This window comes from Peromyscus maniculatus, chromosome 13 (genome assembly GCF_049852395.1).
Source record: "Peromyscus maniculatus bairdii isolate BWxNUB_F1_BW_parent chromosome 13, HU_Pman_BW_mat_3.1, whole genome shotgun sequence".
In the NCBI taxonomy this organism is placed as follows: domain Eukaryota; kingdom Metazoa; phylum Chordata; class Mammalia; order Rodentia; family Cricetidae; genus Peromyscus; species Peromyscus maniculatus.
The window spans coordinates 52,455,561-52,472,394 of record NC_134864.1 but is presented as its reverse complement, the minus strand read 5'-3'; the positions used below and the strand labels follow the sequence as shown (position 1 = coordinate 52,472,394).

Below are 16,834 nucleotides of genomic sequence, written 5' to 3'. Positions count from 1 at the left end.
CAGTCTAAAGAGAGTGAGTTCTTGTGTTCTCATGCCTTCTATACCTTACTGTGTCCTGCCATATTACTTCCTGGGATTAAAGGTGTGTGTCACCACTGCCTGGTTCTGTTTCTCTCATGTAGCCCAGTGTGGCCTTGAACTCACAGAGATCCAGATGGATCTCTGCCTACCGAGTGCTAGGATTAAAGGTGTGTGCCACCACTGCCTGATCTCTATGTCTACTTTAGTGACTGGCTCTGTTCTCTGATCCCTAGGTAAACTTTATTGGGGTACACAATATATCACCACATTTCCCCTTTCTTGTCTAAAATAATAAAAGAAGGTTATAACTAATATAAGAAAAACTATATACAATAAGTACAATAAGTATATACAATATATACAGGCAATAAATACATCAACAATGTGTAGTCCATTTGCATTCAAATTCAAAGAAAATATTCCATTATCTATTCTATCTTTATGAATCCAAAGGATTGTATCTAATTCACCTTTTATCCTAATTTGCATTACCAACCCTAAACTATCTTTTGATATCTTACAAACTTATACACTTTATGCCTCTTTAGTGAGTTTCTTTTCTGAATTTGTTAACAAGAAAAACTATAACTCTAACTATCTAATCTTCAAAAGACAAATCAATGTGAGAGAGTGATTTAAAATGGCATCTTCTCATTAAAAGTGCAATACTATATTATTTGCTGCTTTTGTTAAATATAATTACAGACTTACCAACCTATTTGGAAAAAAACTAGATTTATATTTATATTGTTTTGCATCAGTGAAGTGACTTGGTCCCATGTTTTGTTTTCCTTCTGGCCTTAGATCCCGTAACAGTTTCTGAGGAAGGAGTCCTGTGTGGCTTCACAGTCTCTTCCTGATGCCATTTTGTTTGTTATAGGAAAAAGACATCCTGCTTAATGTTTCTTTATTTTTTTTTTCATTTTTGATTGTTGTTGTTTTTAATTTTCCTCTTTTAAATGAATACTTAATTTCCCATTTCCTTCTGTTTATATCTCTACTATGGTTGAATTAATATGTCTTGCAGTTGCTTAGGGTGATTGTCCACTTTAGTTTTAGGTATTATGGTCTACACTTACAAACTGAGCCCAAAGGAAAAGCAATGAGTAGTGCTCTTCTTTTAAGAGCTTCTATTTAAAGAGATTTTCAAAATGCCTCTCTTTTTATGATCATGCTGTGCTGGTTCATCGTTGTTGCTGTCGTCAGTACAAAGGAGAGATGCCTAAGAAGAAGGAACCTCAGTTGAGGAATTGCTTTAGATCAGATAGGCAGGTCTGCAGGGCATTTTATTGATTGCTAATTGATGTAGGTAGGCCCAGCCCACTGTGGTCACTGTCACATCTGGGCAGGTGGGCATGGGCTGTATAAGAAAGTAGCTGCTGGTGAGCCTAGGAGCAAGCCAGTAAGCGGCATTCCTCTGCCGCCGGCCTCCAGGTTCCTACCTCGGCTTCCCTTGGTGATGGACTGTGGTCTGTAAACCATAGAAACCTTTCCCTTAACCCAAGTTGCTTTTGGTCAATGTTTATCACAGCAACAGAAAGCAAACTAGATCACATCATTGTATATCAACAAATTTTTTTCTACAGAACTGTAATATTATAAAAAAAAAACTCAGTGTATGATTATAGCAAATTGTTGCTTGTGGTCAGGATGTAACCTCTGAAACTTTCTAGGGAAGTGATGTAGTCTGATGGCATTACATTCTGTTTATAAACCCAGAGTACTGTGCTTGGAATCTTATTTCCTGCATTTAGCTCGTCTTTGCTAACACAGTGCTTTGAGTTGGCACAAGTCTCTGTAACAGAATCTGAGAAATGGGTATTCTGGGCCTTGCTTATCCGACTGTGTTCTTACTGCTCATAACTTTGGCTTCTCATCTGATCAATAGAAGTAGGCATTACTTCTAAGAAACCATCAGAGTCTGCACCTATAATCCTAGCATTAGATGCAAATGAAAGCCTTATTCTTCCTGGAACTGCTCTTCAGACACTGTGTTTAAAACATGCACACACACACACACACAGAGAGAGAGAGAGAGAGAGAGAGAGAGAGAGAGCGAGAGCGCGCGAGAGAGCATAATTTTGAGATGTTTAAAGTCTAGTGGAGGAGAATTCCTTCAGATTTTTAAGTCTACCATTGTATCAAGTTGGATTTTTGTAAAGTTTTGTATTTGGGCCAAGACCTCCATATAGATGCCTTAAAGAATTATTATTTGCTAGCATGCTCTAGCTTTTCACCAGGGGTTAAAGGGAAGGCTGTATGGCAATCATTTCTATTAGCTTTTGTAAAATTGCAATTGCATTCTGTGGGTTCCATTAGCTCTTATTCTTAATAAAGATTCATTTGATAAGGCTTAAAGCTTTATCCTAGTAGGATTTCCATCTCTGTTTAGACATTGGTATCTGTTCCTTTACCAAGTGCTTTATAGCTTAATGCTTTCCTTCTTTTTGAGGTTAAGAACTGTAGGACCAAGTTGGCTTTAGCTTGGCTATTCTTTAAAATCTCTACTGATGCTTTCCTTCACTTCATTTGTTGGTTTGTGTTCTTTTCCCAGTGTTATAATTCTTTATTTTCATACTTATCCTGGAACTAGGCAGTGAACAAACAATTGAGAGACTATATCACCATTACATTTAATATTAGACTGTTTCTTTTTAAACTAAGCATTTAAAAATAATAGTTGGAAATAATCTAAATCATAAGGTCAATTTAGAGAGCTCCAGCTCAACTCTGACCACAACTACCCATAGACTAGCATCCTGTGGGAGATGGGAACAGAGCTGGAGCTCTTCTCCAGCTACCAGTAAAGTACTGAAGCAGAGGATGCACACTGAACATGGAAAGTTAAAAAGGCAAAGGAGTGGGTGTGACTAACCCTCCCCCATCCCACTATGATGTTCTGAAGTGATAGCTGCAGGAATTACATATTTCTGCTTTGGGAACTTTATATTATAGTTTCACTATCTACAGTTGAGAAAGTACCTTCAAGATTATTCTCTTTTAGCATATTTTTGGCATTACTTAAGTTGGAATATTCACTTCAAGTTGGCTGGGCAATTCATTTTTTGCATTGTAATTTGATTCTAGAAAAATATGAGACAGGTATTCTGTGAGTTAAATAGGATAAAAGCGACAACTATTCATCTGAAAAGACTGTTGGTTTGTGTTTAAAGGTTTTGTTAGTGTGCTGGTTAGTGTCTGTCAACTCAACACAAACCTGACATATGTGAGAATTGAGAGAAATGTCTCCTAAGATTGGTCTATAGTGAAGCCTTGCGGGCTTTTTCTTGATTATTGGTTAATGGAGAAGGGCCCGGCTTACTGGGGATGGTACCACCCCTGGACTGGTGGTCCTGGGAGCCATAAGAAAGCAGGCTGAGCAAGCTATGGGGAGCAATCCAGTAAGCAGCACCCCTCCATAACCTCTGCATCAGCTCCTGCCTCCAGGTTCCTGCCCTGCTTGAGTTCCTGTCCTGACTTCCTTCAGTGATTGTGCCCTGAGAGTTGTAAGACAAAATAAACCTTTTACTCCCTACATTGATTTCGGTCATGGTATTTTATCACATCAGTAGAAACCCTAACTGTCGCATATTTTTATGGAGACAAATTATTTCTCTTAAAATGTATCTTACTTTGGTATAAGTAAATTGAGTCATCAAGTTTACTTGTTCCACCATAGGATCCTGGATACTGGGTGAAAATTCATCACTTAGAATACACAGATGGAGGAATCCTGGATCCGGATGATGTCTTAGCAGATGTTGTTGAAGACAAAGATAAGGTAGGTGAATCTAAAATTGTTCTTCATTTTCCTTTACTGAGCAGCATATTTTCAGTCATTGAATTTCTTCACAAACTCATGTGTCAGTTATTATTAAAAGATACCATCTGTTCAGGTTTTACCTGGACAGCTCATAAATCAAAGTTCTTCATCAGATGTTTGCCCAAAGTTTGTCAAAGTTTGGGAACTTGTTTGTGGTGGCCTAATTAGCAGACTCTTCATTCTCCAGAGTTCCCAATACATCTCAATAAATTAGTGTCAGCCACAGAGGCTTTTGGAGTTGCTGCTACTTCTGGCTCTGGAGTTTATTCCAGACACTTGCTAAATATTCATCCTAATGCCTGAGGTTGGAACGTGTTTTGCGTTTACATTGGAGAATATAGAGGGGTATGGATGACTCATGAAGAGCTATGGTATAGATTTTTCTCAAAATAGATGGCACACTATATTGTGTGACTGTCTTTCTTTCATTTTTAACCCCCACCCCTACTCCAAAAGAAGAGCATTCAGTTGAGAAACTTTAGAAATGTTCTGTTACCTATTTGAGAATAATTCATCACAAATGTAGTGATTGAATGGAATTTTGCTTCTTAGTACTTTAGGAAAGGTATAAAAGTAAACTATTCCATGGCCATACCCTGGATTATTGCCACTGAAACACTCTGATGAATATGAACTCTATGTTGTCCTCAGAAATCGAACTGTTTCCAAGGTTTCTTCTGCACCCTCTTAGCATTGTTTATAGGAGGTTTATTTATATTTGTGGCATGTTTCTCTGTATTGTTTTTCTGAAGTTTCAGGGTGTGTGTGTGTGTGTGTGTGTGTGTGTGTGTGTGTGTGTGTGTGTGTGTTTCAAACTTACATTAATCTTTGCAAACAGATTTTGTGTTTTATATTTTCTCTTGGTACTTGGCTTGACTGGCTTTGGGTGCTAGTCAGCCATTTCCTAAGGGAATTGTGTCTCCCAGATGACTGTCGCTCCCAGAAGACAGGGACTAAAGATTCTTGTCTTTAGTGTTCCCCGTGTTGATAGTACCTGCTAAGATGTTTAATGACTGTTGTTTTGTTGTGCTTTCTGGAGTTAGGATTTCCTTCCAGCTGGTCTGGTTGGGCCTGAGCTCACGTAGTTCTCCACCTCAGCCTCCTGAGTTCTGAGTTCACAGCCTGAGCTATAGTACATAGCTGAGGAACATCAGTGAAGTCCCCTCCCGCTTCACAACACCAAAGATGGGTATCCGCTTGCCTTTTCCCAGTTCACTTTCTGCTTCCTCCCTGGGACCACCTTCCTCCTGCAAGGTAGTTGAGCTATTTGGCTTTTCTGTTCATGAAGAAGGGAGCTCCCACCTCACCTTCCACTGCCAGTGTGTTCATACAAAAAGCAGAAAATGCTCAGTCGAAGAAGGGGCAGAAGAAACTCTCTCACCCCAGCCTTTCCCCAAACCCCGTGTCCGGAAGGAGATTCTGTTAACATCCGGGAAGCTCTGTCTGACCCATCAGTTTCCCCTGCTGCATTCTCTATATTGTTTATGCAAAGCTTTCTAAAATTTTCCATATCCTGATCACTAGCCACAGAAGCAGCCTTATTATGTGTAGTCTCTCTTTTAATAGGACTTAACACCATTATTAAATCAGGAGACAGGGGGAGATAATCAGTTAAAATCTTAGCAGAGCATCATATATGTTGGGTACAGCTTCAAGTATTCTCTTAATGCACTTTCATGCCTTTCCATGAAGCCTGTCATTGTTCTACACAATCAATAAGGATTTGCACTTTTGATGTTGCCTGGAAAAAAAACCATCATTCCAATTTCTTCCTTTTGTTAGAAAAATGGCGAAGAAGAGAGCATTCTTATTTTTCCTGATGTTCTCTGTACAGTCTGAAGGTTTCCTTACAGTTCTTATGTTAGTGTGGGAGCAGAGCCCCGCCAAATGCATTTCCCTTACTTTTCAGTCAGTTTAGAGTATGCAGTAATTTCAGCGGATGGTTTGTGGATGTCCTGTGGCCTATCAAACCCGCCCAAGATTGTCTGAGGCACAGTTGGGCTTTTATAGCCACCTACTTGTAAACTGGCTGCCTAATACTCTTTCACAGATAGAATATGGACAGACAGCAGGCCCAGAGAAGCTTGGGTGGATGTACATACTCATTATGCTGAAGTCATAACACTTCCGTTCCTAGGGTAGGCTGCCCGCAGGGGAGTGGCAGGGAGGGCCTCTTGATAGCCCGGAAGCAAGGAGTGAAGCAGCAAAGACGACGATTGTGAGTCCAAAAGCAGTGTCAGCTAGCGTGGCTTCGCTGTGGAAACCCATCTGTGCAGTTCAGTAGGGGCTAAAAACTGGAGGTGGGATGGTCTGATGTAAAAATCGGAGAAGGGGCTAATAGAGTTGCCTGAGTTTGCTAACGAGGTGGCTTCTAAAACACATGGCCTTGTTACTCAGTATCAAACTTTTAAAACAGTTACTCACAGGGTGAATTGTTTTTGATTCGTTTTTGGCATGGTTGAAGAAGACAACTACAACGTACTATGGAAATATGAAAATACGTCACATTTATGAAAATTGAGTTGCTGCCATGACTTTATTAAATATAAAAGTAAGACTGTACTGTATAGTACACCACCACAGGAAAATGTCTTCATCTTTGGCTAAGTTTTATAGATGGGAAGGGCTACGCTTGGAGACAGGCCAGGAGTTCTTGTTGGCTTGTATTGTGCATTGACCCTTGAATGTCATGTGCCGTCTGGTTCTCAATTATTCCACTATCAGTTCAGCTTTATCTTCCGCTTTTGGTACAGGTGCTTGTTAGACATAGTGTAAGTGTTAGTTAGGGTTTAGGGTCAGAAGAGTATCTGGGCTGATGGGACCAGGAAATGCCTCAGAAATCACACCATGCATCAGATGTCACCCAAGAGATTTATTGGGGTGGGGGAGCAAAAGGCCCACTTCTGAGCAGGGACAAGAGAGAGGCAGAAGGAGACAGAGATAGAGACGAGGGAGAGACAGAGAGCAGGCTGAAATGGCAGGGACTTTTTAAAGGATGTGTGTGTTGCATTTGGTGGCTGGTGATGACGCGGCAGCTAGTGATGAGTCCCTGGAGTCAGGCTGGGAGAGCACCTGGTTCCTAATGATAAGATTTTCATCTGCCTTCACCTCAGGTTCAACAGTTTGTTCAATGGCAAAATGTTAGTTACTCTGGTGTTAGTACAGAAGAATCAGGTGTTTAATGTCCGTTGCTGTCTTTTAATATTATGGTACTATTATTACTGTACTGTACTTTCGTGTTTTAAGTACCAAACTGTTTGAATTTAAGTACTGAGACATCAAAGAAACCATCTTCATGTACGTTTTAATAGTTTTAAACAAATCTTATAAAATTTGTTTTAGAGTTATTAAATTGCTCAAAATAGTTTTATAAGAAGATACTTGATTAATATGACACAACATTTGGATTAACATATTATTATTATGTGAGAAATGAAAATGCCAGCAAGACTAAATTTAGAATGAGCACACTTTTATGAGAACACACTGTCTGCTAACATACTTAGCATTCAAGGATCTCATATCATATTCAAATAGAGACTAGTGTGCACAGTGAATGAACTAGTGACCTGAAACAAGACACACTGTCACACTGCTTTCTGAGAACACTCTGTTGCCCTCTAGTGGATGGCACAGCTCCGCAGACACTTCCTGCACTTGAAAATTGACACTACCACATTTGAAAATGTCTTTTGTCTTGTTAATGTAGCTCGAAGCTGGGCAGTGGTTAGTAAAGCCAGAGTTCACACATACCTGTAGGTGCGCTCTGAGTTTTCTTAAAAAGGCCAAGGTCATTGTTTGCGTTTGTAAACCTTGTTTATGTTTTTGGAGTTCTCACTTTCCTTTTCACTGACTGCAAAGTTGATGACTGATGGTGATGAGAAGTGTGTAACTTTCAGTGTGTAATTAGACAATTCACGGTGTGCATGGTGTTTTGCTTGGGAAATGGAAATGCTACATTAAACCTTTTGTTAATGATCCCTGAATTATTTTGTTTTTTAGACTCCTGAGTTAATTTTTGAGCACTCATTTTATTAGTGATACTTCCACCTCAATAAATATATTTATTATATTTTCTTAAATAGTGATATGGCAATTTTGACTCTAAAAGTTCACATTTATTTGGGGGTCTTGAAGTTATGAACATGTCTGGAAGAGGTTTGAATAGTGCTTCAGAAAGAAATGCAAAAGCTTGTAAAGAGGGAAAGAGAGATACTTTGCAAAGTCCCACATTTCAAGATGACTTTCTGCCTATAGAGTTATGAAATTATAGAATCTTAGGTCCAAAAAGATAAGAATCATATGGGCTAACCTTAACGTCTTCCTAAAGAGGACATATCTGAACCAGGGAAGTCTCTAGGACTCCATGTCTGTGGTGATTTCTTTCCTGAGCCCAGCCTTGCATTTCCTCCATGGATCTGAGCACAGCTGGAGAAGCTCAAGGCTGATGTTGCAGGTGATGTCCCCAGAGGATTTCCTGTCCTCTGTTTTCTCCTTTTCTCTCTCTGTCCATAGGGCATCCTCCCCCTCCTCTCTAGTGCTTGAACTTAGCAGTTATTTCAAAACTTTATTTATGAGCACAGTTCATTTTTTATCGTTTCACATGTATTTATAACCCCTCTTTGCATTTCCAGAGATATAAATTTTAATAAAATTCCAGGCTAAGGATATGGTAACTGATAGGGAGTGATCTTCTTCTGTCTAGTCAGCTTCTTAACTTTAAATTCTGAACAAACTTAGTTAATTTCTTGTTGTTGTTGTTTTTATTTTTTTAACCTGTATTGCTTTCAAAAACTTAACCCTTTCTTTGTCCCATGGTTTTCTCATGGGTAATTGGAACTAAAATTAAAAATGCAATAATTTTATATTATATTATATCATGTGTTATAACCTAGCCACAATTTAAAGCCAAATTCTCAGGAGAGTGAACACAACATCATCAATAAGTGTTAGGTGCTGTTATGTTATATTACAATATTATATTTAGCATATAACTATTAAGGTAGATTAGATTTATATTACTCTAAAAGTATTGCTTAAAGGATATTCCCTCTAGGAATATGGCTTGCAATCTGTATTTTCAGATTTGGAATCTATGGATTCAACCAGCTGTGGATCAAAAGTATTCAGAAAAAACTTCCAGAAAGCATGACTCCACTTGACTCAAATTTACCATGTCAGGAGCGTTCCTGAATCTGTCCAGATGAAATGGGGTGTGAGCAGAGCCTGTCTCACAGGTCCTCAGTCTCTCCAATATTTGTTCTACCATTGTTCTCTCTAAGCCTAGGATGTTTCGTGCCTGTTGTCAAGATGTGTTGGCTTTACCTCCCCCTGTCATTATTACATAAGCAATAGAACAACTGTGTATATGACATTTATACTTTGTAAGTATACTTAGTAAGGTGCCCATAATTTAAAGTATATGGAGGCCATATATGGCTTATATGCAACCTCTTGTCCATTAGGGACATGGCCATCTATCCATAGAGGTTGGTGTCTGAAGGGCATCCTGGACCCAACCCCTGTGGATGTTAAAGGACAGTTGTACTGAATGAAGTCCTAGCCTCATCACCATAGATTCTGTTCTGAGGCTCTAGAATACCCCCCCCCCCAGCTGCCCGAAGCATCTTAAATATCAAGAGTAATTAGGCTACTGTTTTTTTCTTACATACACCTCCCAATTGTTCTGTATCTTTAGTGTTTCCGTTGTTTAGTGTGCTGGTTGATCCTTGTCCTTGGTCTCGGCCTAGTTTGGATTCAGTTTTATTGGTTTAAAACAATTTTATCTCCATGAGGGTCTCTGTTTTATCCATTGCTTATTTCCGGTGCCTGTAACTATGCATAGCCCTTCTTAGCTGTACAGCTTTTTTCATTGTTTCATCAGAGGTCAGAAAGAAGAGATCAGGCCTGATGGTACTGCTCATATAACTACTTACTTTAGTATGACAGAAAGTAAACAGGAAATGTTTGCAAGAATTCAGCTTTGAGAAGAAAAAAAATCCAGTCACATTGGAGATGATAACAATGCTTTATTTTAATGTAGAATGAATGAATGAACACTTTTTGGTGTTGAATAATTCAGTCACTCAGAATTTCAGTTTACTCACTGGTGAAATGAGAATGGTAAATGGTCTTAGTGTCACAGAGACAGTTATAAGCTGTGTGTGAGAATTCAGTGAAAACATTAAAGCACTATACACATAGGAAGAATGTGCTTGTTACCTCCTTCTCAATTTTTAGTGATCATTCAAGAGCCAGGTGAGATTATTTTAATAGTCAGTGTTTTCAGATCACCTCAATCCTAAGTGACTTTGGGGGCACTGTAACCTCATACACATAATAAATATTTTAATATGAGCATTAATATTGGACTTTTAGCATTTTGAAATTCTTAGGATTTTATTATATAGTTTCCCTTATTAGGTATAGCTTTAGTCTTGTCTCCTCAAATACTTCTATGTTTGCTTACAACTGGGATGGTTTTTTAAAGATATCTTTCACCACCTGGACTTCTTACAAGTTTTTTTTTTGTTTGTTTGTTATTTTTGTATCTTTGACAGGACCTCATTATGTAGTCCAGGTGGCCTGGAAATTACTATGTAAACCAGGCTGGCCTTGAACTCACAGAGATTTACTTGCCTTTCTTCCTGAGTGTTGGTATCAAAGGTGTTTGCTACCACCTCCTGCTTGTACTTCAGTTTTAATAAGCATCTTTGATTTTAGTCAATGATAAAGTTTGAACCAGAATTGAGGGTTTCTACTTCTGTACCTGTTTTCTTCCAAGAAGCTATGTTGTCCCTTTTAAATATTGCAGTTGGCAGCAGTGTGCAGACATGTACCCAGCCCGGAGGAGCACTTTGCATTAATACCTCTGTGACCTTACTATGGCGAAGATAAATGGTGCTGGGAGATAGTAACTAAACATAAAGTAATCCTGACAATGGCCAAGTCAAATATGGGCTCCCTAGTGCTTTCTGAAATTACGTGGTTGGCAATACAGCATGGATGTGTGTGTATGAGTGAATGGGAGGCAAGGGGTACATCCCTGTACAGAGGGTGTGTAGGGTGTCTACCTGCTCTTATTCAGCTTTTTCATTGTTTCACCAGAGGTGAGAAAGAAGAGATCATCAGGCCTGATGGTACTGCTCATATAGCTACTTACTTTAGTACAACAAAAAGTAAACAGAAAATCTTTGCAAGAATTCAGATTTGCTAAGAAAAAAGATCCAGTCATGTTTGAGATGATAACAAGGCATTATTTAGGGCTAAAAATTAACTCAAAAAAAAAAAAAAAAGAGTCAGAGAACCCACCTTGTACTTTACAATGTACCCTTAGCCAGAAATTGTCTTGCTGGACACAGTCCTACAAATTCTCTTTCACTTTAGTTTCCTTTCAAACTGTCTGTACAGGTATATATATATATATATATATATATATATATATATATATATATATACATACACACGCCATGATTAGGGAACAGTCTCTACAGAAAAATTTATTTATAATTATGTAACTTACAAATTGTAGTCCCGCTATACTATTTTAGATTATATCAAATAGAAGGAAAACTTCAGAATTTACAAACCACCCTCTCTTAAAAATGCAAACGTCTGCAAGTGCTAATTGGTCACCCATCAAGTGTATATTAATTAGACTGTATTCCACTAACACCTAGTGGGAAGCATCTCCATCAAAGCAAGGTAGTAGATTGTTACCTTGTAGAGGACTGGATTTGATAGTATGATTCTAAGGTTTTCTAAATATTCTAGCATTTCTCATTTACAAACTTTGTCATTTATATGGTCAACTATTCCTGCCCCAGATGCATTGAGAAGGCCCCAAAGAAATGAACTATCCAGTAACACTTAGGACTGTGATGTGCCAAAGAAATCGCTTTTGTTCTTAGCTCTTATATCAGCTCTCTGAAGTACATCTCTTATGGATGCGCTTCCTTGTAGATCAGAAGGGACTTGCCGTGATGATGAGAGAAAATCAGGCCACTCAGGAACTTGATAGAGGCTTAGAAGGAAGGAAGCCTGCCTTAAAACTGAATGGGTAGGAAGACATAATGTCAGAGTTTCACATTCAAGTAACAAGCTGCAAATTGTAGTGGAAAGACAATTGCATCCAGCTCCTAAAGACTCAGAATCTTAAAAAGTGTGTGCGTGTGCGTGTGCGTGTGCGTGTGCGTGTGCGTGTGCGTGTGTGTGTGTGTGTGTGTGTGTGTGTGTGTACTTGTGCATGTGTTCGCTACTTAATGATTTAAAGTAGGTTTTGAGAAATGGGCAGAGGTGGTACTTTTAAGAGGAGCAGAGGAGGAGGGGCATGAAGGAGAACATCTGTTTTAGGAGAGAAGAGATCTCAAGAAATACATTAGGAAGTTATAAAAAACAAGGCCACTAAACATGCTAGACCCCATGATCCAAGGAGATAGGTGTGCCTCCAGCTGGCCAAGGAGGATGCTGTCCATTAGAGACAGGTTACTCAGGAAGCCTAAAAAACTGTTTAGTTCCTTGGAAGTGTCACAAAGAGCTCTGAGCTGTGTGACAATCTGATGGGAGTTTTGTATTCTAGGCTTTCAGTCTGGCTCTGCTGCCTCTTCTGTTCTTAGGGCTCCAATATTCTGTGACTAATTATGGGCTCCTCTTGGAACTAGACCAGTATTTATAACACTTCCATGGGGTACTCGTTTCAGACTTTGTATAAATGCCTTAATTTATAAATATGTTTTTAGTAAGCAAGAATATTCGGTTTCCTTAGTCTCTTAAATTACAGTATTTTTTTTTTTTTTTTTTTTTTTTTTTTTTTGGTTTTTCGAGACAGGGTTTCTCTGTGTAGCTTTGCGCCTTTCCTGGAGCTCACTTGGTAGCCCAGGCTGGCCTCGAACTCACAGAGATCCGCCTGGCTCTGCCTCCCAAGTGCTGGGATTAAAGGCGTGCGCCACCACCGCCCGGCAAATTACAGTATTTTTTAAAGCTCTCTATGTGTATAATTTTTCTGTTTAAGAAGAGAGTGTATCTTTTCCGTGATAGGAATCTAGGCTCTTCACTTAGGGAATCACGCCTAGATTTCTGAACTTAATACTGACAGTTTGGACACTTCAGGTTCTCTTTTTAGATTTCCTTCTTTTGATGTTACCAATCAGTTTTGAAAGATCAAGTGACATTCCCTAAGCAATAAAGAGGAAATCCCTCTTGTGTAGACTTCAGCTGGAGTAAAATAGCACAGAAGCCAGTTCAGATACAACTCCTTTAATAATTTCAACCTAAAGTATATTACAATTTAAATAAGGTATTTATACAATCTTAACTATAAACAAATTGGAGTGACTTGAAAGTGTGATAGAAAATGATTTTCACAACCCGAATATCTGAAATATCCATACACATAAAACCCGAAGCATCTCATAGTTCTTAGTTGATAATAGGGTAAGAACCTACTTCTAGACCGACAGATTAGTGTGGCCACTGTGCTCACTCTCAATGGATGCCAGCATATGATGGTATAATGAGATTTTCTAAATAGGTCACCTTTTAAATGGAAATTATACCAAGCCTGTGCTTAACGCATGTACAAATGAAAGTGTGTACTGCTTTTGCTGGTGAAAAAAGGAGAGAAATATCTTCATGCAGAGCCTCAAAGCGAAGGTCTCAGAAATGTCCTTGGTTCTCTAGCCAAAATGCCAAAACGGAGCTCTGGTGTCCCATCTCCTGACTGAACATCCTTGAGGCTGTACGTAAGGGTGTGGCTCCAACTCTTTTTAGAACCTAGTTCAGTGGCTCTCAACCTGTGGGTCATGACCCCTCCACCTGGGTTGCCTAAGACCATTGGGAAACATGGATGTTTACATTATGATAATAGTAGCAGAACAGTAGCAAATTATAGTTATGGCATAGCAATGAAAATAATTTTATGGTTGAGGGTCACCACAGTATGAGGAACTGTGTTAAAGGGTCACAGCATTAGGAAGGTTGAGAACCACTGGTTTATAAGTTCTTCATAAGTTTATTAAATGTTAGTGTATTAAACTTTACTCTTGAGTATAACATACTTGATTTGTCACAATTCTTGCATGTCTGAGGAACTCAAAGACGGAAGTTTCTATTTATAAGTAGTTTCTCACCGACATCCTAGGGAAACAACCTGAATCTAAGGAATAGTAGATGAAGATCATGTGTATTCTTTACCCAGTTTCCTGGAATGGGATACTTAGCTTTTCCTTTGGTTTTAGTCCTCTTCCTAAGTGGTTTTAAGGTCTTTGCTCTTGAGGGGAAGATGCTTCAGTAGCCTTGACTAGGGTTCAGTTGTGCCTTTAAGGGAACACTAGTTTCTCTTGGTCAAAAGAATGAATGTACCTCTGATTGGGTAGGGATTGAACGTTTATATATTTGTATATGTGTATGTGTACACATACATGTATATACATTTGCATGCTAGGTTCTGCTTATGAAAGGAACAGGTCATTCTTGTCTTTCTTATTTCAGGTCACCTTACTAAATACTATATTTTACAGATCTATTCGTTTTACTGAGATTTCAGTTTTCTTTATAGCTAAGTAAATCCCATTGTGTAGATGTCCCACATATTCATTATTCATTCAGCTTCTGATAGACATCTCAGCTAATTCCATTTCCTTGCTATTGTCAATAGTGCAACAACTTGTACAGGTGTCTCTGTGGCAGGATATGGAGTTCTTTGGGTATATGTCCAGGGGTGTAGTTCATTCATATGAGGAAAGAACACCCTATTCACTGCTGGTTAGTATGCATATGCAAATTAGTGCCATCATTATGGAAACCAGTATAGATTTTTCTCAAAACAAAACTAAAACCATATCACCTAGCTATATTTATTTGGTCTGTTCCCTAGTCTTTGTAACTTCTATTTTAACACAGGTGAAACATTTATGACTAACTTCAAAGTGTTCAGATTTCTCTTCAACTAGATTAACTCTTATTAACATGAAGAAACTGGAGACTATTGTAGGCAAACATTTTCTATTTTTTCCTTTTTCTCTTTTTTATTAGAAATTTTTTATTCATTTTACATACCAACCACAGATCCCCCTCTCTTCCCTCCTCCCACCCCCCAGCCTTTCTCCCCATCCCATCATCCATTCCTACCTTCTCCAAGACAAGGCCTTACATGGGGAGTCAGCAGAGTCTGGTACATTCAGTAGAGGCAGGTCCTAGTCCCTCTCCCTGCAGCAAGGCTGTGCAAGGTATCCTACCATAGGTAGTGGGCTCCAAAAAGCTGGCTCATGCACCAGGGATGGATTCTTATCCTACTGCCAGGGGGCCCCTTAAGCAGATCAAGCTACACAACTGTCTCGCCTATCTAGAGGGCCTAGTCCAGTCCCATGGAGGCTCCATAGCTGTTGGTCTAAAGTTCATGAGTTCCCACTAGTTTTTTTGGTTGTTTCTATAGATTTCTCCATCATAATATTGATGCCCCTTGCTCATAGAATCCCTCTTCTCTCTCTTTGACTGGACTACTGGAGCCTGGCCTGGTGCTTGGCTGTGGGTCTCTGCATCTGCTTCCATCAATTACTGGATGAAGGCTCTATGATGACAGGGTATTCACTAATCTGATTACTGGGGTAGGCAAGTTCAAGCACCCTCTCCACTATTGCAAGTAGTCTAAGCTGGGGTCATTTTTGTGGATTCCTGGGAACTTCCCTAACACCTATCCCCATGATGTCTCCCTCTATCAAGATATCTCTTTCATTGCTCTCCCACTCTATCCCTCCCACAGCTTGACCATTCCGTTCCCTTATGTTCTCATCTCCCATCCCCTCCCCTCTATTCCCCCTCCACCCCAAGTTTACTCATGAAGATATCATCTATTTTCCCTTCCCAGGTTGATCCATGCATCCCATTTTGGGTCTTCCTTGTTAGCTAGCTTCTCTAGAGCTGTGGGTTGTAGTTTGGTTATCCTTTGCTTTACATCTAGTATCCACTTGTGTGTGAGTACACATCATGTTTGTGACTAATCTCAAAGTGTTGAGATTTCTCTTCAAATAGATTCATTCACTCTTATTAACATGAAGAAACTGCATACTATTGGAAGCAAACATTTTTTTTTCTAAAAAAAAAAAAAGCAAAGATAAACTATAAGATCCTTGAAGTTTGCCAGAACCCAGAGTGAAGGAGACAGTCCTTGCAGTCTCTCTCCCTCAGTGTGAGATGATGCTCTGTTGCTCCAGTGATCTCTGTGGTGAGTTTCTGTGATTTGTTTATTTTGTTCAGGATCGTCTTGTAAAAGATGGCGCTTTGACTTGCCAGCCCTTCCACTCCTGCTGCTTAGATGATTCTGCAATGATGATTCAAAGTTTGGAGAAGTGATGTCAAGGTGTCCCTGGAATAGCAAGGGCAACCCAGAAACTCCCAGGGAGCAGTGGGCCCGAGATGGATGGCCAGGGAAGTTTATCTCTCCTCCACGGAAACAGGAAGGCCTGCTCTTAGGACACCGAGAACATTTGTGCTTGTGTGTGACATAGTCAATGCATTTCATATCCAAGTAATGTAAAAGACACTGGCCTTTCTTGTTATGCCATTAAAATCACACTCATTCTTTTCTAAAGTGGCTACATGGCAATTAATATTAGGGTTCTTTGGGTAGCTGCCAAACTTGCTTTTTTTCTTATTTATAGAATAATTTGGAACTGAGATTAAGTGAGTGAGACACCAGAAGGATTTGTAAAAATTCTGTGTAAATGTGGAGGCGGGTAGATTGACAGACTGACATGACTACTTAGGAGAAGTAGTTTGCAGGTTCAGCGACCTGATAACTGCTGTTTTTTTTGTTTTTGTTTTTAAGTTTTGTGATGAGCATCAAGAAGCAACAGGGAATAAAGTGCATAAGAAGAGAACAGCAAAATGATAGGGTATTGTTGCTGCTGCTGCTGGGAGACCTGATGGCAAGGGTATAAACTCTCAAACTGCAGGGACAGCCTTTTCTCCAATAGGAACTTCTATTTCAGTAAG

At 39.3% G+C, this 16,834-nt stretch overlaps 1 protein-coding gene across 1 annotated transcript in view; it reads left to right on the top strand.

Moving 5' to 3' along the window:
* Pard3b (par-3 family cell polarity regulator beta) overlaps positions 1-16,834 on the top strand; it is a 978,380-nt gene that overhangs the window by 126,862 nt on the left and 834,684 nt on the right. Inside the window, exon 2 of the mRNA XM_006975013.4 lies at positions 3,701-3,802. Within this exon, the coding sequence (XP_006975075.2) occupies positions 3,701-3,802 (102 nt within the window). The remainder of the gene's footprint in view (positions 1-3,700; positions 3,803-16,834) is intronic.